Source organism: Amblyomma americanum, chromosome 1 (genome assembly GCF_052857255.1).
Source record: "Amblyomma americanum isolate KBUSLIRL-KWMA chromosome 1, ASM5285725v1, whole genome shotgun sequence".
Lineage (NCBI taxonomy): Eukaryota > Metazoa > Arthropoda > Arachnida > Ixodida > Ixodidae > Amblyomma > Amblyomma americanum.
The window spans coordinates 427,410,282-427,436,722 of record NC_135497.1 but is presented as its reverse complement, the minus strand read 5'-3'; the positions used below and the strand labels follow the sequence as shown (position 1 = coordinate 427,436,722).

Genomic DNA, 26,441 nt, shown 5'->3' with positions numbered 1-26,441 from the left:
ACATGACAGCTTGACTTTGTAAGCTGCCGAACGACAATCTTTTGGCTTTTCATTTCTCTGCCTTTTGGCGAAGATCATAGCACCGAAGCGCGGCCTCGTGGTAGAGCATCCGCCTCACATTCGGGAGGTGCTGTGTTCGATTCCCAGTGCCGCCGGGTACCCACCGTTTTTAAGATTTCCCCGCCATGGTGCTTGGCTCATCTAGAGTGAGATGCTTTGGAGAAGGGTCTTCGACCAAACCTTTGCTTTGACGGATCAGAGATAAGTTCCGCCGTCAAGCAACCCTAAATCCACCTCGTGCGGTAGAAGCTCATCTTTTTTTTTTTTTAAGCCGCCATGCACACCTGCCGATGCGCGTGGGCCAGCCACAACGGTAGCAAGCATATACCGCTGCACTTTGCTCGAAGGGGGTTTGTGAGCGGAGAGTGCTTATGGCACATCTCTCTTGAGGCTAGAGAAGTGAAAGTTGTAAGTTTTGTAACTGGCACAAGCCGAGAGGTTTGGACTGCGGGTTTTAGCCACGTGGAGACGTTTTTGTTCCCGCATTTGACGGCAATTTTGAGGCACAGGCTATCCTTCCCACGCAGTGCACCCCTGGAGAGCCGAGCACTAGGCCGGGGGACCGCCTGTTTTCATTGGATTAACCGGCTGGTGGACCGGAGGCCGCGGGAATCGTATCCACGACCTCCCGTAGCCAAGGCGAGCACTCAAGCACGAGGCCACAGCTTCGGTGGGGATGCTCTTCTTCTCGCAATTCAGACACTGAAAAGGCATATGACGTGATGTGGCATAGTTGAGAAACATTAATGACACAAAAAATCGATGAACAGCAGCTTAAGCTACAACAAGAGAGAGAGCATTAACAAGACGACCTCTTCCACACTCCCTTGTGGCACCCTCCAGCTGTGGAATGCTGCCCCAGATGCAGCAATCTTGACGGGACATGGCCCGCTTAACTCTTGCGTATGGGTTTCAGCACACTGGAATCCCTGGCCGTAACGGACCCACAGATGCTGGCACATTTCAACTAGGAATCTGTGCAGGAATTTAAGCAGCTGTTTCCCTTCTCACTAGATGAAAAGTGCCTGGTTGATCCAGAGTCTTAGATTTGGAAGTTTGTTAAAATTATGCTCAGAAGTTTTTGCTTTCTTTTAATGGTTCATAAGAGGGGTGGCCATATGTGCTGACATTACATGTGTTTTCACAAAAGAAACAAACAACTCCACTTTGAGAAAATTCTGGAAAATTTGTAAACGGAACACTCTGCATGCTTTCAGGGGCTCCATACACTGCTCACTGTACTGCAAAAGAATATCTCAGGCTTTCAAGAAGGAACCCTTGAAGAAGAGGGCTGACAAAGGTTGGTTTGCTCATCACTGAGAAGCACTGCCTTTCCAATGAAGGCACACTCTGGCATCACTTTCAATAGCAGAAATGCCACAGGGACAAGCGCCAAGCGATTTCCAAAAAAAGTAACAGCGTTTTTACGACCTCGTCATCACAGCTCGAACCGCAGAGAACTAGCCTTTATTTGTTTGTTTCTGCAATAGCCTACAAGATTGACGAGGCCTGAGAGCAAGATTTACAGATCGATTTTGATGCCACACTGGGGTGGCGTGGCACCTTGCATCAGTATACTGAAAGTGCATGAATTCTGCGCATTACCATGACTACGGGTTATTCCACAGAAAATACTTTTGAACGTAGCTGTGTATATTCATATGCACCAGACCAAATTTAATGAGGAGTGTGGCAACCTGTAGAGAACCAACCAGTATATACAATGATCACTTAATTGAAGACAAGAAAAAGACAGCTAAAACAGACAGGCTACTATGCCTAATACTCGTTAGAAGCAAAAATATGTCATGCCAATAAGAACGAACCATGTGCTGGGACACTCACAGTATCGTTAAAAACTCGCAGCAGACCTCTGCGTTAATTTCAGTCCGCCCTTTTCCCAGACTTGACCACTTTCTTGATGGTATCCCTCACAATACCCCGATTTTTAAGGTAAATGAAATTCCTCTTGATAATTCTAGGTTGCTAGAAAACCGTCCCACAGCCCTTCAAAGAAATACAGTAGAAACTTGCTGCTTTGTTCTTGGTTCGTGTAATCTGCAGTATCACAAACCAAAAATTATGCGTGTTATGCTATTTTTATTCGCAATACAAATCTGGATAACTTTTTGAAACGATTCCCTGATATACATGTCCATAATTTTCCCAATTCTGACCATATGTTGCATTCAGAGACCAAGAGAAAATGCCAACCAAGCTAGTCATCATATTAGGATGGCTTTGCCTACTTGCATTTGAGCATTGTGGAGAAGACGCCGCTGCTGCCCTGCACAAAGACAAGGCCACAATGCATCTTAAGGAGCAGCTGCGGCTCTTCCACAATACACGAGTGTAAATGGGACAAAGTATCTGAGAACGGTAAGAAATAGTTGACGGACTGGACATGCATGAAACTTCACCCCCATGGAAAACAAAAATATGGAAACAACTTGCAAGCGCTAGAAAAGGAAACTTTTCAAAATTTGTGCCAGCACATTCACAAAAAGTTTTAATGAAGTGAAAGTGCCAAAAAATGCCAGGGACTAGGGAATGGCGCAAAACCTGGACATAGAGACAGTCACGTGCAGACCAGCAAAAATTTTTTTCATAGGTGCCAATTCAAGCTTGTTACTAAAACATTGCATTCATAGCATCCAAAAAAAATATGAAAAGTGAAAAAGGGGGGGGGGGGGGGGGGGGGGCAAGACGAAAAAAAATGAAAGGTAAGATGGCACAAACCTTTGCCTTAAAAATGCAAAAGGCCCCTGTTTCGTACCATTTGCAGAAGCTATCATATCAAGATTTTGCACTTATTGAAAAGCAGTGTGCAATCACCTTGAAATCAGTGTATGGCAGACTAGCCAGCAATTAAATTACTGTTATAAAATTACAGTAATTAAATTACTTTTCTCGGTAACTTCTAATGTAATTCATTACATTTGTGGCCTGGCAATTTAGTAATGTAATGAACTACCTTGAAGCAGTAATTTCACGGAAAAGTAATTAATTACAAGCGATACTACTTTTGCTGCATACCGAGTCCATGCTTCTCCTCGTATCTGCCGTGCTTTGGCCTCGCGTTTGTGGAGATGAGCATATACAAAGCAAAGGTAGGGTATATGGGGGTTTAATGTCCCAAAGCAATCGACTCGGGCTATGAGCGATGCCATAGTGAAGGGATCCGGGAATTTTGACCACCTGGGGTTCTTTAAAGTGCACTGACATCGCACAGTACAGGGGGCCTATAGCATTACACCTCCACCGAAATGAGACTGCTGAGGCCGGGATCAAACTAGAGTCTTTCGGGTCAGCAGCCGAGCACCATATAACCAATGAGCCACCGCGGCGACTCCCAAAGATAGAATAAATTACGGAGGGCACTAGAGACTACTTCCATGCTTTGAAGGCGAAAAACATTCATTTTTTAATTTTTATTGTTTCCTTCCTTTCTAGTGACACACCTACTCATTAGCATACAGTCACAGGGCAACACATTAAATGAATCATTACTCGCCACGAAGAAACGCGGTTTTGTGGCCCATGGGTTGCGCGATCACCTCACAGTCTGGAGGCCCTTGGTTCAATTCTCTGCACCCTCGGAAGAAATCTTTCTCTTTGCTGATGATGTCACCGGGGGCTGTGAACCACTTTTCCTGGACATCGACAACACAGCCGGGTATCGCGTTAATGTGCCACTTAAGGCTCTTGCCTTAAATGTGCGCAACCAGTAATAGCCAGCACCCCAGGGAAGCGGCGTACGCGGACGAGAGGTGATGTGCGCGCAGGCGCCAGCACTGCCTTTTTGAAAAGTCTGCATATCAGTCACAGGACTGCTACGCATCTTCCTGCACTGCATACGGTTTCACACACAAAGGCACTGCATGGCTACCAGAAGAGCTCCATGACCAAGGCAAGCCATATGGCTCCTTCGCACAGATGCACTGCGAGTGCTTGAGCAAGTACTTTGACATCGCCGCACTGACAAGAAGTCTCAACTGACACGCCTAAGAAAGTTGGTCGTGAGTTGTCGGTTTTTTATGGCCTCATTTGAGGCCCTATTTCTAATTCAAGGGCAACAAAGGCAACAGCGTCCCAGCGACATGCAATTGATTTCCACCAACTTGCCTACAGAACAAATCAATTGAACATCAGCAGAATTGGCAGCTTCTCTGCACCCCTGTGCACTTCTGGGATGATGCGTGAATAAGCAGTCAATGTACTCCCGCTGTTTATGCGGATGACAAATTCTTGAAAATCAGTATGGTGGGACAATATTACACATTGAATGACGTATTTCTGATTGAAGAGTGATATGAGAAAGACCATCTACATCAGCAAAGTGGCTGTTCAAATTGAGTAAAGAGGGGCAAAATTTCCAACACCCATTTTCAAGCTCAGTGGCAGTGCAAACAACAAACTAGAAATTTTGTACAAACTATGACCAATGTGCAACATTTTAGCATCGAAACTAAGTAATTTTCATTACTTAAGGCAGGTAATTGTAATGTAATGTCGTTACGTTTTGAGACCAGTAATTTGTAATGTAATTTAATTACTCCTGTGATTTCTGAGAAAGTAATTAGTAGTACAATTTAATTACTTTTCAAAGGTAATTTTTCCACGTATGGTGTGTGGTCAGCGGCTGCCTAGGGAACTTCTCAGTCTCCTTAAGTTCTTACGCAAACAATGACACACCACCCAGTTTCCTACATGTGACAATGTCCATGAGAAAAAGGAATATTGTGACAAAGACGACGAAGCTGGCTGTGGTGCGTTACAGAGCAGTCGCGCTAGGCCAACTGCCATTAAATTATAACTCTGCCATCGTTCATCGCGCCTCACTCTTTGGACGGCCACCACGTAACAATATTATACACCACACAGCATTTGCATTGGAGGGAATGGCCAAGAGCATTTTCCATTTGGTTTTCTGCGTGTTAAAGGAATATATACACGTAACTTTGGTGGCATGTTTTCTTCTCTACAACGATGCATAAAATACTACTACGCATGAATCACCATGTGATATTTGCCCCTGGCCGCTAAATAATTTATAATTGAATTTTTTGTCACGCTGTTTCAGTTTCAACAGCCGAACAAAAGGTGTGACGTCAAAGAGTGCTTTTGTGTCACGTGAGGCATGAAAAAACGCCCATATAATCGCTGCTTCATCGTTATGATTTACTGCACTGCTGAAGCCAGCCTTCCTCAAGACCCGGAATGACAACTAATGTGAAAGCAGCGATACTATTGCAGTTTTTTCATGCCTCACGTGACCTGTAAGCACACGTTGGCGTCACAGTCCTCATTCGGCTGCTGAAACTGAGACCGAAACAGCACAAGAAAGAAATGCTATTATAAATTATTTAGTGGTTATAGGAGAATACCAGGTGGTAATTCATGTATAACAACGCCTTACGCATCATTACAAACAAAAAACACGCACCCAAAAGTTAGGTATCTATACTCCTTTAATTCTTTAGACCCACCATTCTGCTTAGCGATCTTGCTTTGCAGTTCATCTGCTGAGCGACTTAGCGATATCACCTGAGAATTGCAGATTACTAAAATATTCTCCATTAACTCTTATCCCCAACTGTTCCCAATCCAGGCCTCGGAATAGAGCAGGTATTCCTAAATACCTCCCGTATTTCGTTGCAGAGGACGCATTGCGGAGAGTCATTCTTTTTTTGCACGATTGGTGATGCACTTCTTCAGCACAGTTTGGTATTGACACTGTTGCTTCCATCATTGGCAAAACGCCATCCAATGAAAGTAACGCCTACATGGAAGCTGAAGACAGCTAAACTTGCACTGTTGGAAAAAACTGCATGCGTGCTAGACACTTGCTTGTTCACTCATCATCATCATCATCAGCAGCAGCAGCAGCCTTACTACTCCCACTGCAGGGCAAAGGCCTCTCCCATGTCTCTCCAATTAACCCTATCCTTTGCCAGCTGCATCCACCCTTCGCCTGCAAACTTCTTAATCTCATCCGCCCACCTAACCTTCTGCCGCCCCCTGCTGCACTTACTTTCTCTAGGAATCCACTCCATTACTCTTAAGGACCAGCTGTTATCTTGTCTTCGCATTACATGCCCTGCCCAAGCCCATTTCTTTCTCTTGATTTCGACTAGGATGTCATTAACCCGTGCTTGTTCCCTCACCCACTCTGCCCGCTTCCGGTCTCTTAACGTTACACCTATCGTTTTTCTTTCCATGGCTCGCTGCGTTGTCCTTAACTTAAGCTGAACTCCTTTCGTTAGCCTCCACGTTTCTGCCCCGTAGGTGAGTACCGGTAAGATTAAGCTGTTGTACACTTTCCTCTTGAGGGAAATTGGTAAACTGCCACTCATGATCTGCGAGAATTTGCCATATGCGCTCCACCCCATTCTTATCCTTCTAGTTATCTCCCTCTCATGATCAGGATCAGCTGTCACTACCTGCCCTAAGTAGACGTATTCCGTCACAACTTCTAGGCTCTCGCTGCCAATTGTGAACTGTTGTTCCCTTGCTAGGCTGTTGAACATTACCTTGGTTTTCTGCATGTCAATTTTTGGACCCATCGATCTGCTCTGCCTGTCTAACTCATTGATCATGATTTGCAGTTCACCTCCTGAGTGACTCAGCAAGGCAATGTCATGAGCAAATCGCAGAACATTTAGGTATTCTCCATTTATTCTTATTCCCAACTGTTCCCAATTCAGGCCTCGAAATACTCCTATAAACATGCGGTGAACAGCATTGGCGAGATCGTGTCTCCTTGCCTGACGCCCTTCCTTATTGAATTTTATTGCTGACTTTATGGAGGGACTATAGTAGCTGTGCAGTTGCTATATATATCTTCCAGTATTTTGACATAAGGCTCTTCTACCCTCTGATTACGCAATGCCTGTATGACTGCTGAGGTTTCCACTGAGTCGAATGCTTTCTCGTAATCATTGAAAGCTATATATGGAGGTTGGTTATATTCTGCGCATTTCTCTATCACCTGATTGATAGTGTGAATATGATCTATTGTGCAATATCCTTTACGAAAGCTTGCCTGATCATTTGGTTGATTAAAGTCCAACGTTGCCCTGACTCTATTAGCGATTACCTTAGTAAATACTTTGTAGGCATCGGATAGTAAGCTGATCGCCTGTAATTTTTCAAGTCCTTGGCGTCTCCCTTCTTATGAATTAAGATAATGTTTGCATTCTTCCAAGCTTCTGGTACAGTCGAGGTCAGAAGGCATTGCGTATGCAGGGTGGATAGTTTTTCTAGCACACGATGTCCCCTCCATCCTTCAACAGATCTGCTGTTACCTTATCCTCCCCAGCTGCTTTTCCCCTTTTCATTGCTTCTAAGGCTTTCTTTACTTCATCTTTCGTTACTGGCGGGATGACGCATTGCTGTGCACTGCCTGTCTTTCTCATTAATGCTCTGATTACATTTGTTACTGTACAGGTCTGTGTAGAACTCTTCGGCTACGTTAACTATCTTGTCCATATTGCTAATGACATTGCCCTGCTTGTCACTTAATGCATACATCTGGTTTTTACCTATGCCTAGTTTCCTCTTCACTGCTTTTAGGCTACCTCCGTTCTTTAGAGCATGCTCGATTCTCTCCATATAAAACTTCCTTATGTCGGCTACCTTGTGCTTATCTATTAACTTTGACAGCTCTGTTAGTTCTATGCTATCGAAGGGTTAGATGCCCTCATGCTTTGGCGCTTCTTAATCAGATCTTTCGTCACCTGAGGATAGCTTCCCGGTATCCTTTCGAACTGTCCTACGCGCCTACTTCTACTGCGCACTCCGTAATTATTTATGTCAGATTATCGTGCATTGAATGAACATCAAGATCGTCTTCCTCAGTTAAAGCCGAATATCTGTTTTGCAGCGCTATCCTAAACTCCCTGTGCTTTCCCTCTTACGGCTAACTCGTTAATGGTCTTCTTCACTAGCTTCTTCCGTTCCCTCTTCAAGTCTAAGCTAATTCTAGACCTTACCATATCTGTGGTCGCTACAACGCACCTTTCCGATGGACGGCCACATCCTGAATGATGCCAGGTTTAGCGCATAGTATGAAGTCGATTTCATTTTAGTTTCACCATTGGGGCTCTTCCAGGTCCACTTCCTGTTTTCTCGTTTGCGGAAGAAGGTATTCATGATCCGTAAATTATTTGTATCCGCGAATTCGATTAATAGCTCTCCCCTGCTATTTCTAGAGCCTATCCCATAGTCACCTACCGCGTGGTCGTCAGCCTGCTTCTTGCCCACCTTCGCATTGAAGTCGCCCATCAGTAGTGTACTGCGATTTTACTTTATTCACTGCCGATTCTACGTCCTCATAGAAACCTTCAACGGTCTGGTCATCATGGCTGGATGTAGGTGCGTAGGCCTGCACTACTTTCAGCTTGTACCTCCTATTTAGCCTAATTACTATAGCTGCTACCCTCTCGTTAATACTGACAGAACTCCTCTACGTTGCCAGCTATATCCCTATTAATGAGGAATCCCACACCTAGTTCTCGTCTATCCTATAATCCGCGATAGCACAGTATGTGTCCGTCCTTTCGTACTGTATACCCCTCACCTGTCCCTCCTAACTTCGCTAAGCCCTATCACATCCCATTTAATTCCCGCTAGTTCCTCGAACAGCACTGCTAGGCTAGCCTCACTAGATAAAGTTCTAGCGTTAAACGTTGCCAGGTTCAGATTCCAATGGCGGCCTGTCCGGAGCCAGAGATTCTTAGCACCCTCCGCTGCGTCACAGGTCTGACCGCCGCCGTGGTCAGTTGCTCCGCAGCCGCTGGGGACTGAGGGCCGAGGGTTAATTAGTTTGATCATAGAAGGTTGTGGCCAAGTACTACACCAGGGTGGCCAAATCGTGCTCTGGTGAGAGAGTGCGTTGTCGGTTCTGGTCACCGAGATCAGGCCGCACTCCAGGCCTGGTTATGCAATTCCATCGACACGCGCATTTTTTTTTTTTGAAACCCGGTGGAGAATTGCGCGGCACCAGGATTTGAACCCCGGTCCTCTTGCACGCGAGGCGGATGTTCTACCTCTACGCCATCGCTGTTCACTCAAATACGGCCTAATATAGCAGCTGGGACACGGGACCTGGCTTACATACCTTCGAGGCTGCACTCGTAGCTATGTGATTAAAAGGTTTCACCTGCGCATTCTTTGAAATGCCTCAGGTATCATCTTTTACCAGGTCAACGAATATACTCAGGCTGCTTTCAGTTTGGGCATATTGTTATGCGGCGACCAGCCGAAAAATAAGCGGCGATGAACGATGGCAGTTGAGATCATTCTAATGGCCGCTCGCCTATAGCGCGACCTTTCTGTTCCCGCACCACTGCCAGCTTCGTCGTCTTCGCGACAATATTGCCGCTTTGCACACAGTTTTTCCACAGTGCCGCGAGGTATGCCCTTAACGAGGTTTTACTGTACCTGTGAGTACTAACGTTGCTGAATTTGATGCGTCTCAATGTGAAATCTAAACCGATTCATACACCTCCTACAGTAAGGCCCATGATCCAAATATAAAATTGAAACTCTGATCTATTGCTATGCGATGCATTCAGAACAGGTGCTGTCCTTGATGGTCTCACAGATAACTCTCACCCCAAATGGCAACAAAGGCATCAAAGGTTGCCTTCAAACTATAGCTCTCCACCATTTATGGCATACTTTCCGCTGCTCTACTGTCTTTTTCCACAGTGGCCCACTCATAACTCACCTCAGTTCTGACTGCGGGGCCAATCCAGCAAACAAGTCTTAGGCAGTGCTGTTCGGATGCACCTTATGGCCATGTCACTGCTCTAATTACACCCCACCACTTTCGCTCGACCCCATGGCGACATTCTTAACAGCGGTGGGGGAAGGAGGAAGCTGGAGCAACCATGAAAGCGAAATGTACAACAAGGACTGTAGTGCAGTGGTCTCGCTCAAAGCTCTTGCCCTGAGCTCAAACAGCACAGGTACTTCTGGTTGAGCTTACAACTTCGTCATGCCCGAGCTGACAGCTCACCAGCCACACACATCGAAACAAATTTTTAATTACACACGCCAACAATGCCACGTCTATTAAGATACGGAAGATGGTGTTAAGTCATCTATGTTCTAACCAAACTCAAAATTCTTACCACTGTCAAGCAGATGACCTCGGTTCTCTTCGGCAATACATCCAGCTCATTACTGTTCACAGCTATGGTAAATTGTCATTTTGACCTCTCCGATTTTCTCACCAAGAGGCACAAGGGCAATTGGTTAACTGTACAGTTCTTGGGACCAAGCACCATTAAGCAATCACTACAAGCTCTGGGCAAACACTCCCCTGAAGTGGCCACCGGAAACCTTGCACCAAAGCTGCAAATTATACTGTTTGAAAGGGCATTACTTTTTTTATTTATTTATTTGTACCTGAAAGGCCCACAAGAGAGTATTACATGAGGGGGTGGGTTGACATGTATTAAAACCTCCTGCCACAGAATTTTTCAGAAAAGGCAAACTGAAGTACTCAACTATTCATCTACATCCTTGAGGCTTTTTTTTCCTCCCGTAATTCCTACTGCACTAAAAGCTGTGTGTTGGTGCTTGAATCTGAATGCCACACACACCCATATGCATGTAGCACACATCCTTTTACCAGCATAGCACCACGTAAGATCATGTCAATGCCTCATTTGGGGTCAAGGGGTGCAAGCACACAGAACAGTAGGAACAAAACGCAAACACTAATGTTGTGTGAGTCACTCCTGTGCTCTGTCTTTTGGGCTACATGTCTCAAGGTGAACAACCCCTTCCCCGTTTCCTCAAAAAGTGAAACTACAACAAACATCTACTCCTAACTTGTGAAAACAAAACGACGAACATAGAAGGAAGAACATAAACACGCCCTCGTCCTTGTCTTTCCATGTATTCTTCAGTTATGGGAACTACTTCCTCATTCAGCTCCCTGTCCTACCATACATTCGTCTGTGGCTTCTCGCCTCTCGCCACTGCTTGTCTCTAGGGGCACAAACGTTGCCGCTTTCACAGCAGGAGGCCCACTTTCAAGATTATAATTTGCTAGATCCGTGACAGCCTAGTTGTTTTGTTCACTATACAGGCAGGCTTTGTTCATTTGGGGTCTGCAGGTTAAAGCTGTTGTCTTAGTAGTGAATGTTTAAACGTTTCCTTTTTGTTTCTTCTTTCTATGTAATGGCTAGGACAGAAACTGTCGCCCACCCAATGCAAAGGAAATAGCCACATAATAACAGGGTCTCTTCCATTTGGCTGCACTTTCTGCACTAGTTCAAGAAGTGCAGCACGAGTTCTAGGCTGGCTTGCACTTGCTTAAATGGAACCGCAACTGTGGTGCAGCAATACGGCAGTGCCCATGTGTAGGTCGAAGAAGCAGAAAAGGTATGGCACTAGTTATTTATTGAAATGATGGCAGTTCTTCGTTGAAAGCTTTATGGTTTAAGGGGGTTTAGCGTCCCAAAGTGACTCAGGCTATGAGGGATGCCATAGCGAAGGGCTCTGGAAATTTCGACCACCTGGGGTTCTTTACCATGCACTGACATCACAGTACATGGGCCTCTAGAATTTCGCCTCCATCGAAATTCGATCACCGCGGCCAGCATCGAACCCGCGTCTTTTGGGTCACGGGTTTCACCCTGGCCGCGGCGGTCGAGTTTCGATGGAGGCGAAATTCTAGGGGCCCGTGTACTGTGCGATGCCAGTGCACGTTAAGGGAGCATAGAGACCTAATTTTGGTGGCATATTTTCTTCTTTAAAACGATGCCGAAGACACTACTATGCATGAATCACCATGAGGTATTCGCCTACAACCGCTAAATAATTTATAATCGAACATTTCTGTCATGCTGTTTCGGTTTCAAGAGCCGAATGAGAGCTGTGACATCAAAGAGAGGTTTTAGGTCATATGAGGCATAGAAAAACTGCGATATAATTGCTGCTTTATCGTTTTAATTTACTGCAGTGCTGAAGCCAACCTTCCTCAAGAGCAGGAATGACAACAAATGTAGAAGCACCAATTATATTGGAGTTTTTCGTGCCTCACGTGACCTACAACTTCTCTTTGAGGTCACAGTCATCGTTCACCTAGTGAAACTGAAACAGCACAAGAAATAAATTCAGTTATAAACTATTTAGCAGCCATAGGAGCATACCACATGGCAGTCCGTGTATAATAATGCCTTACACCTCATTACAAAAAAAGATTGGTTTGGTTTATGGAGGTTTAACGTCCCAAAGCGACTCAGGTTATGAGGGACACTGTAGTGAAGGGCTCTGGAAATTTCGACCACCTGGGGTTCTTTAACGTGCACTGATATCACACAGTACATGGGCCTCTAGAATTTCACCTCCATCAAAATTCGACCCCCCGGCCGGGATCAAACCCACGTCTTTCGGGTTAGCAGCCGAGCCCCATAACCACTGAGCCACCGCAGTGGCGTCATTACATTAAAAAGAAGAAACCACGCGCCCAAAGGTTAGGTGTCTATGCTCCCTTAAAGAACACCAGGTGGTCAAAATTTCCGGAGCCCTTCACTACAGCGTCTCTCATAGCCTGAGCCGATTTGGGACGTTAAACCCCCATAAGCCATAATCTTGCAGCACATAACTGTCACCATTTCATCAAATAACTCGTGCCATACCTTCTCTACTTCTTCGACCAACACAGAAAGGAGGTGAGTGACTGTTTGGGGAGTCATAATGAAAACCTAAGCGGTCAGCATTTCAGCGCTAATTCGTAAGTCGCCTGTGTGTATACATGCAACGATTTTTTTTTCTTTCTGTGAAACGACCATTTCCTAGAGCAGGTTCATGGTAAAACTTCATTGCGATTTGCTGCTTGAAAATTCTTCCAAGTGTTTCAGGATTTTGGTGGTTTTTGGTGTCGGCGGCATGCAGTTGGTTGCAATTTCGAGACGACAGCAAGGCTATTGGACAATCTGGCCTGCACTCGACCATTCGTTTTTGGAAGCGGCCAGTGCCAGGCTGCATTTGAGCTGCCTGAGCTGACGTTGCACGCTGCCGGCACCACCGCGGAACTTCACAGAACTAGTGCAGAGAGTGCAGCCAAATCAAAGAAACCTATCATGACCAATCTTAACAAAGTTGTAGTTTGGGCTTGTTTGTATAGCATATTAGAAGAGATAGCGCAGCACAATGGGACAGAGAAAAGGAGCACACAGGACGAGCGTTTATCCTGTGTGCTCCTTTTCTCTGTCCCATTGTGCTGCACTATGTCTTCTAATATCACCACAATGACCTGTCACCCACTGCAACCGTGCCTTGTGAGCTTTATGCACCTCACAAGTTTCCAAACAGTCAAAGGACATCAAGCACATTGCCCACAATGTTCATCTCTTTAAGGGTTCTTTACACCATCAGCTGTAAAAAGGTCTTAAGCTTAGAGGCCTTGAAATTAAGCTTGCTTCTCCAGTTGCCTCATGCCCTCCATTCTAGTTGGCTACCTGGATCCAAGAACCTTTCCAACGTAAAACCGATGCTCGACGCAGGTGGCACATGACTCATTTTAAAATTCTCACAGAAGGTTGAGGGCTCACCTTGTGGCGCCTTAGAGCCTTTGCTACCTCAGCATTTTAACGACCCATTTGTTCAGCCTCTGCGCCAGCAAGCCAACGCCGGACTCGAAGCAGGAAGCGGGAAGGTCAATGCATACCACAAAACTGCCAGTCAGTTTTTAAAGTCCTGTTTTCTGAAATAAATATGAATTTATAAGAACATGTTTCGCGCTGCAGACACCAAAGCGTAATCGCTTATCTCGCCGCAATTTTTGCACCTGTTTTAGAAAGCGAATTGTAACAGCAGCACACAATTGTAAAGTGCAGCATTAAGTCAACACTGTACAGACTTTCCCAGCCGCGGGGCCACAAAAAATAGGACCGCGTACAAAACTCATCGCACAAACGGTTAGTTCAACTGGACTGTTGTCAAAAGTTTCCCGCCTTTTTTCGGGAGCACGCAAAAGCTGGTAATTGTGCGTGTTTTACATGACCATGAGTTACGTTGGGCTGGGTTGACAAAAGATATAAAACACCCTCAGCGCACGGTCTTTTCTGTTGAACTGCACAGAGCTATTGAGCAGAACTTACGAAAAAACAGATGAGTCTTTCCCTCCGGGCCTTTGGGTCCACTGCCGGGCAAGCTGGCTCAGCGCTAGTGCTAGGTTATCTGCTAACACAAAATATTCGGGCGCAAGAAAGTTGACAACGGAATGCCGAGTGTCAGATAACGGGCAATCACTCAGTATGTGCATACCAAAAGATAGCAAGAACAAATTACTCAAGTGCAACACGATCGCGCGCTCTTTCCGTCGACGACTCGACCGGCCATAGTGCTACTGAAAGCAATGCTCGGCTCGGCTCAAACATGGCTCAAACAGCAAAAAAAATGCCGGACGTGACGTCTTTTCTTCAAACCGGATAGTTTGAAGATCCGGTTCTTCAAACCGGATGAAATAACGCTTGCGTTATTTCCACCTGGTTGTAACCAAGACCTAATGAACTAGAGACCTGCACATTTGGCACTGCTCCAGCGCGCACCTTCTAGTTCATGCCTTTTGCCGCTAGGGAATGGCAGCTACGGGCGGCGTGGCGCTACAATTAACCTGATGAACAAGATGACGTCGGTTGTTTTACTTCAAGGATGTAATAGTTTTGTTATTTGTCTACGTTTTGATTATTTATCATTTATTCATTGCCTTAGCAAGAATGCCGGAAAGTCTCACGAATGCATGCGCGCAAACAGAATATTCACCGCTAGGATTTAAAGAAATGTCATATTTGCATCGTTCGTTACTAGGTTTCAAAATAATAAGACGGGACAAATGCACAGGGCGGCAGTGAGAGAAGAAAAATCATTTGTCACAAGCAAACGATGATGATGATCATGACCTACGACCAGGTCAACTGAGCGTCCTCAACGGCCGAAGCGTTAACGAAAGTTGGCGCACGCAGTCCCATAGGACCTCGCCAAATGTGCAGGTCTGTAGTTCCGTAGGTCTTGGTTGTAACAATTGCCACACTGGGCAGACGGCTGGTTCTATGTTAGCCCTATTTACGACGCCTCATAGACCACAGAAGTTTTGGCGGCAAAGCACTCCATTTTGGCGGGTTTTTCGGGCTTGTGGTGCAGTGCACGGGGCGGGGGGGGGGGGGGGGGTTGAAGACGGGTTATATTACTGCCCTCTTAAAAGGCAGATAATAGACGACAGACGTTTTTGCAGAAAGGCGCACCTAATTCTGGCGGGCTGTTTCGGCTCGGGTGTCTTTCTCAGAGGGCATGCAGTTGCCTGTCTCGACGCTGGCGGGCGGCGGCGGCCCCGCCATCTTTGCGGCATCCATGGTGCGCGCTTGAAACGTTGCGCGCTATATTCGGAATTCCTGCAACAAGCCTGATTTATATGATGTGAAGGTTCCTCATCATGGTGCTAACTTTGGGGGAACCTGTGTTCGCACGGAACCCTTACCGCAACTCTGCCGTGTTTCAGCATCGGATCCCTCGTCGCTCGTCCGCTCGCCCTGCTCTTCGCGCCACCGCGCTATGCGTGAGTGCACTGTGGACCTCCCATCGTCGCCCGACCGGTACTCGTCCTGCAGCGGTCTTCGCGCGCACCTTTGCGTGATGCAGCCCTATCCGCGTTGCTGCCTATATATGCTACAGCAAGCTTACACCGGCTGTTCTTTTGTCCTTCATGCAGTTTCCTCGCTGCACGGTGGACATTGCGCGCTCTTCTTTTCGACACTTTGTTGCTGTTAGACCTCTCCCGGCGTGCAGCTACCATCGAGCGCGCCCATCTCTTCGCACCATCGCTGTGTAGCGGTTCCTCGGTGATCTTACCCTGCTCGCGCGGCGTTTCCACCATGTTGCGTTCGCGCGCCTCTGAGTGTATGCCATTTACCAGTGCTTCCGTCCGACCTCAGGGAACTGCGACCACCTCCTACATGCGCTTCGTCGCTCACATTTTAAAACTTTCGAAAGCGCTGCTACGGGGGACACCAAGAGAAAGAAAACGAAGGACAAGCGCTACTATCAACTGAAGTTTATTGGAAAAAACACATAAGGTTAAATAGCTCACACAAGGCAGCCAGCAGCGCATGCGCCTGCCCTCAGAATGACAAAACGAATCGCTGTGTTGAATTAAGATACTGAATTCCACAATCGTGGATGACAACAGATGGTGTGCTGACGCACATGTCGGAGTTTTTGTGAATATGAAATGCCTCAGATAATTCCCTTGTTAGCTGATTGGAATGCCTATACAGAATTTTTGTACTATTGAACAGAGGTACACATGCATTTTTTCCAACGGGTTAGAATGGTTAAGTTCGCAGTCTCTGTAATGCAGGGCCAAATTAGAGGAAGGAGCCACCTTTAAAGACGAATTATGTTGGCGTAGCCGTGTGTTTATACATTTACCAGTTTGGCCTATATAACTCTTTCCGCATGTGAAGGGTATACTTCATATACCACTCCCTCGGCACAAGGTGCAAACAGCAACTCATGTTTTATATTGCACTGTTTTTTACTTTCTTTTGACTTTTGTTTTCTAATCTGGCTCTCCTATCGACCATAGCGCAGATTTTTCCAAGTTTTTGGGGAGCTGACAACAGTACTCTTACCCCATATCTAGTGCCTACGAGTTTTAATCGGTGGGATAATCTGTGAATATACAGAATTACAGCAAACTTTCTTTCCTCGTTACTGGGAGGCTCTGGTGAATCGGGTTTACTGAATGACTTAAGCTTTTTCAGGAGTTTATTGCAGGCTAGTGTGATCACGTCATTAGGGAAACCTGCTGACTTCAGCCTCTGGACCTGTAGCTTGAAACTGTTATTCATAGCGTGAACACACGACTGTGCAATTGCTGATCCTAAGCACGACACTGCTATGCCGCACTTTACCAGCTTGGAATGCCCTGAGTGGAAACTAAGCAAAGGCTTCTCCGAACGCTGCAGAAAGGACCAACAAACGTGGTCCAGTTTTAGTTCCAGTCTGATATCCAAGAACTGTAGTTATTTGTTGTCCGGGGTTTCAAAGGTAAATTTTAAACCATAACTATTGCCGACAAAATGTATCGCTCACATCTCCTCTGGAGCTGTTGCAGCTGCAGTGTCTCATCTGGGCTTACAATGTCTCTGTGCTCTGCTGCTACCTGGGCGAAGTTGGTGGCGGTGAGTGATGGATCGTGCTTCCTGGATTGGCCGCAGCGACTCTATGATACCTTCGAGTCTTCAAGGGCTGGGGTCGCTGCAGCAGATGAGGTAACCAGCCAACTGCCGCATACACCACCGGAAGTGGGCCTCAAGGCCCCTCTACTTTTGCGGGTGTCATCTGGACTTACCTGCCACAGGACGTCCCACCGCCCGCTGTCATTGTCCTGTACCAGCTGGGGTGCGCGGCGTTAAGTGTGCCATTAGGCCCATCTCTCCCATGCACCCTTGATTAGAACTCAGGAACCACATTCCCTCTTACTCGCTCAGCGTCCCCCCCCCCTGCCTCTCCGTATTTATACGAAACCAATCCCCCCCCCCCCAATCCCGTCCTCAAGTCTCGAGTTTCTAGCAGTGCTTGTTTTAAATGACAGCATCTGTAAGTCTTTATGCCCCAATATTGTCACAGTACTCCACTTATCTTGTTCGCATGCATGGGTATGGCTTGATTCACTTTATCAAGTTACTATACAGAATCTTTTTTCTCTTTTGCTAATTGATTCGCCGTGCTAGGCGAGGAGACTGCATAAGCACGGTGAATCAAATCCGGACAGGCGAAGAATTCGCGTGCATAATATTTACACTGGACTGGAGCTGTACTAAAACCACTATTACTTTTTCTCAGAGTCGAAGCTGCCATGTGCACGCAAAGCAGAAGACGCATTTAACATTTGAGTCAAAACAATATCGAGGGATTTCCTTGCACGCGTTTCGCTTAAGTGGTCTGTTTTTGAGTTGCAGCCTATTGGTCAATAACTTTGCTGCTTATAGAAACTATTGCGGGATGAGCGAACAATCGATATATGCCACGCAGTCTGTGCAGGGAGGCGCGAAAGTTCACAATCTGCTCGTGCTTCATTATTTATTTTAAACTGGTTTAGGTCTCTGCGTCATGAACGATGTGGTCAGGGTTATTTTTATTTTTTTTCTTGGTCTACCCACCATCTAACGAATGTTTCGCCGCATAACAAGCGTGGTCATACATGTGCGTGTCATCGCGACTAAGTAAAGTAGCACGTCTCAGGAGATCCGAATGAGATCTGAGCTCTTTTTGTCGTAATGCTGCTTTTTTTGTCTTTTTGATGCACCGTTAATGCCTTCTTTACTTTTTATGACTAGGCTTCAAGGCTATCGCCGGACGCTCCCTACTCAGTTTTTTTTTTCCTGCATGGCTATGATGCTAGAGGAATTTTGGTCGTCCAGACACACCGAAGTGACGCGCGGCAGCTACGGAGCTCGCGTAGTCACGTTCACGGAATGAGGAAGCTGAGAGCAGACGCACCACACTCATTTCGCTCTTCCCCTCTGGCTCGAGCAGGCGGTACCCAGGTGGGCGTCCCGGCACTCTCTTTGCGCGCCCTTTCGGTCCGTCTGGACAGCCGAGATTCCTGGCCTCATTGCACCAAGGGCAATTACGTTTGCGCACATTTGATAATTGATACTACCAAGCGCTTAGGTGTTTATTGATTTTGTACCTCAAGGGTCCCCAGGCGGGACATTACATGAGGGGTGGGCGCATAAACAAAGGTTAACGATGACTTTTGCGGGAGGATCATGAAGATTGCATGCCTTCCTCGATGGGAGTCTTGAAATTAGCAGGATCAGGAATTTGTGCTAGGTCGCTGGGAAGGTCATTCCAGTCGTGAGTTGTGTACAAAAAAAAAAAGACTTCTGGAATGTAGTAGTGCGGGCACTATGCGGGATGACGCTGTTAGCATGGACTGTACGAGGTGTTCGACGTACCGGTTGAACGAGCTGGCTGTCACGGGGTGAACAATGAAACAACTTGTCTAAAGGCAGAGACATGAAATTCGGTGACGGGAAGCAAGAGAAGGAAGGAAGAAAAACCAAAATACTGACAAAAAAAGTTCGGCGGACGCCGCCGCGCTACTCTCATCCGCGTGACAAAGTAGTGGCCAGAACTCGTTGAAACAAAAAGTTTTGTTTGTAACTGAGAGTTTTCATTCAGCAGACATAATGCTGTCTCACGCCGCTGCGGTGGCTCAATTGTTATGGCGCTCGGCTGCTGACCCGAAAGACGCGGGTTCGATCCCAGTCGCGGCGGTCGAATTTCGATGGAGGTGAAATTCTAGAGGCCCGTGTACTGTGCGATGTCAGTGGACGTTAAAGAACCCCAGGTGGTCGAAATTTCCGTAGCCCTTCACTACGGCGTCCCTAATAGCCTGAGTCGCTTTGGGACGTTAAACGCCCATAAACCAATAGCCCAGCAATGGCCAACTCTTCCGCCTCCGTTGCGGTCTATTGTCGGGTGCTGCAGCACGCTGCCGGACCCCAGGTTTTCCTAGTTGTTGCCGAAACGCGCGTCATACTGCCCACATATTCTGCGGCATCTGTATACAAGACGTACTGTCTGCCCTCAAAACAGGCTTGCAACGCTGCTGCTCTATCCATTCTCCGGCTCTCATGGTAGATGGGATGCATTTTTTAGGGGAGTGGAGGTGTCTTTAATTTGTCCCTAATCTGTCTAGTAACCTTGTCAGTACGTCTGGAGCATGCTCGAGGCTCATTTTTCAGTTTTCCCAGAATGCTGCGACCAGTACGACTGCGCAAAAATCTCTGGTATTGCGAGGTCATTGCAGCCTCAATGAGCTCTTCGAGGGTATTGGAAGCCCCTAGTTTCAGAATCCTGTTCGTCGATGTATTAGGTGGTAAACCTAGTGCTGTTTTGATCCCTTTACCAATGAGAATGTCGAGTTTGTGCTTTTCCGCCTTGTGAAACAGCAAATACGGCGCCACGTAGATTATCCTGCTGATTATGAAAGATTGGACTAGCCTAAGGAGGTTAGCTTCTTTCATGCCCGCATGTTTGTTTGCAATCCGTTTCAGGAGTCTACTAGTCTGAATATCCTCTAGCCTCTGAATAGCTTCCAAGTTCTTGCCGCTGGTCTGAATTCGTAATCCCAGAACTCTAATGCTTGCCACCGTTGGTATAACGTTACCGTTCGCCCTGAGTGTGATTCCCGGGTTATACGGTCCGTTGTGTTTTACATGTCAATGCTGGGGTGATCGCATTGGCGCGAAAAAGAGCGCTTCCGGTTTTTCGGCAGAGCATCTGAGCCCAATCGGAGCGAAGTATCTTTATATAACATCGATTGCTCGCTGGAGCGTCTGTTCAATTTGACCGTCACTGCCCATGCACATCCACAATGTCAGCTAGGTCACCTGCGTACAATGTGTGGTGCAGCCCTGGGATTTCGGCCAGCTGTGCGGGGAGTCCAAGCATGGCAATATTAAACAAGGTCGGGGACACCACCGATCCCTGCGGTGTGGCGTCGTTGCCGAGTCGAATACCCTCCTCTGTGTCCCCCCCCCCCCCCCATATGGACAAAAATTATTGTGGGACGATAAAAAGAACGAAAAATAGCATACTAAGTATAACGGGCTTCCCCCATACTGACAGTTGCTGTTCTTTCTGCGACACGTCGAGACCAACGATCACGTTGGTGGCTACGGTGCCTAAAACTTGAACGCTCCCTGGATTAACCGGGATATTTTGCAACTGTGACGTCGGATTAAAAGGTTAAGATCATCGAGATCATCTTCTAAACCTGAAAGCATTGCCCAGTTTAACAAAGCGAAAGAAGAGCTCCGTGTTGTGACAAATTCTGCTAAAGGTTTTTATTTTCGTGTTCAACTGCAAAATTTACTGATCAGCAACCTAAAAAAATTTTGGCCCATGATCCTTCCTAAGGATACTCCATCGAATTCATTTATTGTTAACGTCCAATTAATTCAGAATCCCAGGACCATTTCAGACGCTTTTAACTCATTCTTTCAGTCTGTTTTTGAACATGACAATTTAGACACTCCGCCATTCCTCCTGGAAATTGGCAAAAGTTCTGCTGTTATTTAAGTCAGGCAATAAGCAACATCTTAAAAACTACAGGCCTATCTCGCTTACGTCGTCATCTTGTAAAATGCTTGAGCATGTGGTCCATGCGCACATCGTACAATTTCTTGAGTCGAATAACATTTTATTTAATGTTAAGCATGGCTTCAGGCGAGGTTTTAGCACATGTACCCAATTAACGGGATTCGTGCACGACATTGCTACTCTGGTTGTCAAATGGACGCTCTTTTCATTGATTTTTCAAAAGCATTTGACACCGTTATTCATTCTAAGCTAATGTTCAAATTATATCTTATATTGAAGAATTCAACCTTAGTGACCTGGACCTCTAATTTCCTCTCTGAGCGCTTACAGTTTGTTAACTACAGTTCAGCCCAGTCTTTCGTCGCCCTCGTGACATCTTGTGTGCCACAAGGCTCTGTCTTAGGACCTTCACTGTTTCTATTTATTTATTTGTTCCTCAAAGGCCCCCGAGGGACATTACATGAGGGGTGGGCTGAGAAGACAATTAGCATGAATACAGACGATGTTCGAGGGCGGTTTTGAACCTGCTGTAGTCGATGATGGTTGCCACTTCGGATGGAAGGTCATTCCAGACTCGGGCTGTTTTCAGGAAAAAAAAAAGACTGGTGATATATTTCGGTGCGGGCTTTCACAGGGTAGACGGCGTTAGGGTGACAATTACGGGAAATACGATGAGCGCGTTGGATAGGAATAACTTCGTGATTAAAGGTATGGAAAAATTTATAATATAAGGAAAGACGGGCGATCTTGCGACGACAGGCCAATGTGGGGAGATTAAGCTGAGACTTTAGTGCGGAAACGCTAGTGTGGTATGAAAAATTAGAACAAACGAATTTGCAGCGCGATTCTGGACTGATTCGAGTGTGTCAATCAGGTTAGCAAAGTTAGGATCATAGGCGGAGCATGAAAACTCCAATTTCGATCGTACAAATGTTAAGTAAGCAAGCAGTTTTATGGAACGCGATGCTAAGGCAAGATTACGGCGCAGGTACCCTAAAACTTGATTAGTTGACTTTGTTACATGGTGAACGTGTTGCGACCAGGTTAGATTTTTACTTAAATGAATACCGAGATATTTATGATAATCTACTGATTTAATGGGAGGGTTAATTCTATAAATTGCATCCTGGTGGTTGCGCCGGCGGTGGAATTAAAGAAGGAAAGTTTTAGCAGAATTTAATGACAATAGTAAGGTTTTACACCACTCTTGTACGCGTAGCCGGCTTTTTTCGAGGATGGTAATGTCGGACTGGTTGACTATTGGGCGATAGATGACACAATCGTCAGCAAATAGCCGTATGTTAGAAATGATGTTAGAGGTCAAATCATTTATATAAATAAAAATAGAAGGGGGCCTAAGACAGATCCTTGCGGAACGCCAGACAGAACAGGACAAAGTGATGACGAATGAGAATTAGCGTGAACGAATTGATAACGGTCTATTAAGAAAGCACGGATCCAATCCAGAACCAAAGGATGAAGGTTTAGGCGTGAAAGTTTAAGAATGAGGCGTGCATGAGGGACATTATAAAACGCTTTTTCAAAATCTATGAATATGGCATCCGCAGCCACTACTGCACGCGATGTCGTCGAAGTGCCTAGGCGGCGGTCAGACTTGTGTGCCTGGTTGCGAAAACAACATGCTGAGAGACTAGAACGTTTCATTTCATGCGTCCCCTGCAAATGAAAAAGAAAAAAAGGAGTGGGTGAGGAGAATCAACCGCCAGGGAAGTGCTGGTCGCTTCTCTTTGTGGCAACCTTCTAAGCACCACCGGATATGCGGAGCCCACTTCAACGCAAGTGGACGCCGTGGTTATATGGACCGGCTGCCAACAATTTTCCCCCATAAAGTCATCAATCAACTATCTCCTTCCTTTAATACCGGTAAGTATATATATTCAGACGGTTATTGCATATTATCATAACTTCCAAATCCTTTCTAGTCGCGAAACGCAAGAAGACGAGCTCCAAAACTGCCTCTGCCAGCCCGATGCTCCTTCTGAACGAGTTGAAGATCGGCCGCGTAGTTGACGTGCCCCAATGCGATCAAAGTAAGCGACGCTTTAAGTGTGCCATATTTTTTCTGATGCTTCGGCTTTGTGTGTACGCATTTTCATGAAAGCGTTTTGTACGCAGAGAGCGACGCAGTTTCCAAGGAGCCCACCCAGCTGACCATCGGTGCACCGGCTTCGCCTAGCACGGAAACGGAAGGTTAGTGGTGGTTAAAAATTGTCGCTTTCTGCATCCCACTATGAAAACTTATTTTTCGCTTTTAACGGACCCCTATCGCGCCCACTGATACCGGGGTCCACGGGTGTTGTGGCAACCGGTATATTAATAGCGAGCGGCTTCTTCATCAAGTGAAAACTGACAAAACTTTCTCCCGCGAAGCCAGTTTTCCGCGAGCTTTTGCAGCTAGCCATGGGACGTCTGCATGATAGGTTGCATGTTAGGAGTGGCAGAACCTCATGTGTTCTGTGACATAAATTTCATCAGTGATTTCTACCGTGCATATGTTACTACTTCAGCGAGTTTTATTATAAACGCGGTACCTCTTCCACCAGTGCACGCATTGTGAAACTTACCCATTTCATTTCTTTTTCCTCGACATTATTCCCTTCACCCCAGCTAGGAGAAATGTCACAAAAGTCAGGCTATCCAAATGTAGTGCAAATTTGGCGGACCTGCTGGGTGCATGAAACCTAGTATTTATGTATTTTGGTTCACTACGGATACGGCCATGCAGCATGATTGGCGATTCCACACCAGTACGCTGGTAGCACAAGCTGCAACGTCGTCGAACTGCATGCTCAGGGGGGGAAACAAACAGCTCATGAGGTTTAGAAGTATAACTGGATAGTATTGATCTGAGCTTGCTGGTTGGTAAGCTGCTTGCACAGGTGGATCAGTGGAGTGAGAGTTGGGCTGTGTGGCTTCGTCATCCTGGTTCTTTGTTGTCTGTATATCAATGTAAGCCGAGAGCAAAGGTTCAGAACACCCATTGTGGGCTGAAGTGACTATTTCAAAACCTGAAATCTACATTAAAGCAGGGCCTAACTCTTCGCAAATCATTATATAGTTCATGTTTTTTTAGGTGCCGACCACTCATACTCCATGGGGCCTCCAGACGCAGCATCTGCTGCCACACTAAGAAAAGTCGCCCACCTTCACGAACACTGCGAAAAACTCGAGCATGAAAATAGCTTGTTCCGCAAAGACAAATCTGAGCTCCAGAAAGAGGTCGAGGATCTGAAGCCTCAGTTGCACGATGTGAAAGTTGAGGCACTCAAAGAGAAACTAAAAGTTCACGATTTTGTTTCAGATGAGAAACGACTCGTGTTTTATACGGGCTTCAACTCCTTCAAAAAATTTGATGCGTTCGTTGAACATGTTGAATGCATGTACCAGGCACTGAAAACGGGTGCTGGCAGGCCACCAGCACTGACAATGACAGAACAGCTTATTGCAGTGCTTTGCAGGCTCAGAGTTGGCTTGCTAGAGCAGGATTTGGCATATCGCCTGAAAGTGTCTGTGGCGACCGTGAGTGCTATGTACTCATTTTGGGTTAATTTTTTGTATGAAATGCTAATCCAGGTACCAATGTGGCCATCACGTAACACAGTGGACCTGTTCATGCCAGACAAGTTTAAAGAATTGTACCCATCTACACGCATTGTACTGGACTGCACAGAAATTTTTATCGAGAACCCGTCTGACTACAAAACACAAAGCGACACTTTCAGCTCGTATAAAGGACATAACACCGCAAAAGGGCTCATTGGCATCACTCCAAACGGCTCCGTTTCTTTCGTGTCTAATCTTGCTCCTGGAAGACTTTCTGATCGAGAAATCACAAGACACAGTGGCATGTATGAGTTGCTCGAGGAAGGGGACAGTGTAATGGCGGATATAGGATTCCTCATTGAAGATGACCTCCGTCAGCTTGGAGTCAAATTAAACATGCCACCCATGTTGAATGGCCGCACGCAGTTGTCACTGGCAGATGAGTTAGCAACACGGCAGATAGCCAGTTTGCGAATCCATGTTGAGCGTGTCATCAGGGAAGTGAAAAACTTCAGGATACTCCGTGCTGTCTTTCCTAATGTTATGGCAGAGAAGCTGAACAAGATATGGAAAATTTGTTGTTATCTCAATAATTTCATGCACAAGCCCATTCTAAACCGATGAGCGATGGTGGCGTTTTTAATGTTTTGTATGTTGTGCATGGTCTACTGTAACGCAGGGGTGCTCAAACTTTTTCTTTCTCAGTTGAAGAAAGACCAACTTTATTTGGCTAAAATGCAGTCGGCTTCTAACAAGTTTCATTTATGTTTTGGCCAGCTTCGGTCACGGAGCCTGACTTGGAAAGATTTGCTTTTAGGGGGGTTTAACGTCCCAAAGCGACTGAGGCTATGAGGGACCCCGTAGAGAACGGCTCAGGAGATTTCGACCACCTGGGTTCTTTAACATGCACTGACATTGCACAGTACATGGGCCTCTAGAATTCTGCCTCCATCGAAATTCGACCGCTGCGGCTGAGACTTCAAAAGGTGCTGGCCGACATATTTAAAAGGGGTACGCAAACTGCACAGCACCTGAACAAATACTTAAATTCAGTTATGACTGGCTGTATAGTAAGATAGCAGTAAGCAGCTACAGCATTAGTGCCAAAATACTTGGCTAAGGCAGATGAAGACATGCATGGGGAATCTAGGAAGTGCTCCAAGAAACCAGAGAGTTCCACAAAACGCAGTTTGAGAATCCCTGCTGCAGTGTAAGGCATTGAACTTGCGTTAAAGTACACTACTTCATGCACAGCAGACTAGAGCAGCATTTCTTGCTCTGCTGAAGTCTGAAGTCACTGTACAGGCTACATAGGGCTGCAATGTCTTATTTCTGTGTCAGTGTTGTGCAAATGATTTGAGCATAGAATGTGGCAGTACTATATCCGAGTCATGACTTGAAACCAAATCACCAGTCTCATTGCTGAACTACACAGACAAGATGGAAAGTTGATGTTTGTAGCCATTGTCTTTTCTACCACAGATTGTCTTTCCTAACTTTTTGGAATGAAATCTGAAAAGTGAATTTCACTTTGTCATTTTACATGTGTTAGTGACGTGCTCCTATTTTTCAAAAATTGTGATATGTATATGTATTGTATATTTGTATATGTGTGTACTGTATATGTAAAATATTTGTATATGTATGCGAGTATTTCATGCCAATGAAATTTGAGAGCT

The 26,441-nt window shown here is 46.0% G+C and overlaps 1 protein-coding gene across 1 annotated transcript; it reads left to right on the top strand.

Annotated features, from left to right (window-relative positions):
• Nucleotides 1-24,312: 24,312 nt before the first annotated feature.
• LOC144124886 (uncharacterized) lies at nt 24,313-25,539 on the top strand. Its single transcript, XM_077657826.1, has one exon. It carries the CDS (start codon nt 24,313-24,315, stop codon nt 25,384-25,386), a length of 1,074 nt encoding a protein of 357 aa, XP_077513952.1. The 3' UTR covers nt 25,387-25,539.
• The last annotated feature ends 902 nt before the right edge of the window (nt 25,540-26,441 follow it).

Coding starts and splice junctions, on each gene's coding strand:
- LOC144124886 (XM_077657826.1), top strand. CDS start 24,313: ATGGGGCCTCCAGACGCAGCATCTGCTGCCACACTAAGAAAAGTCGCC.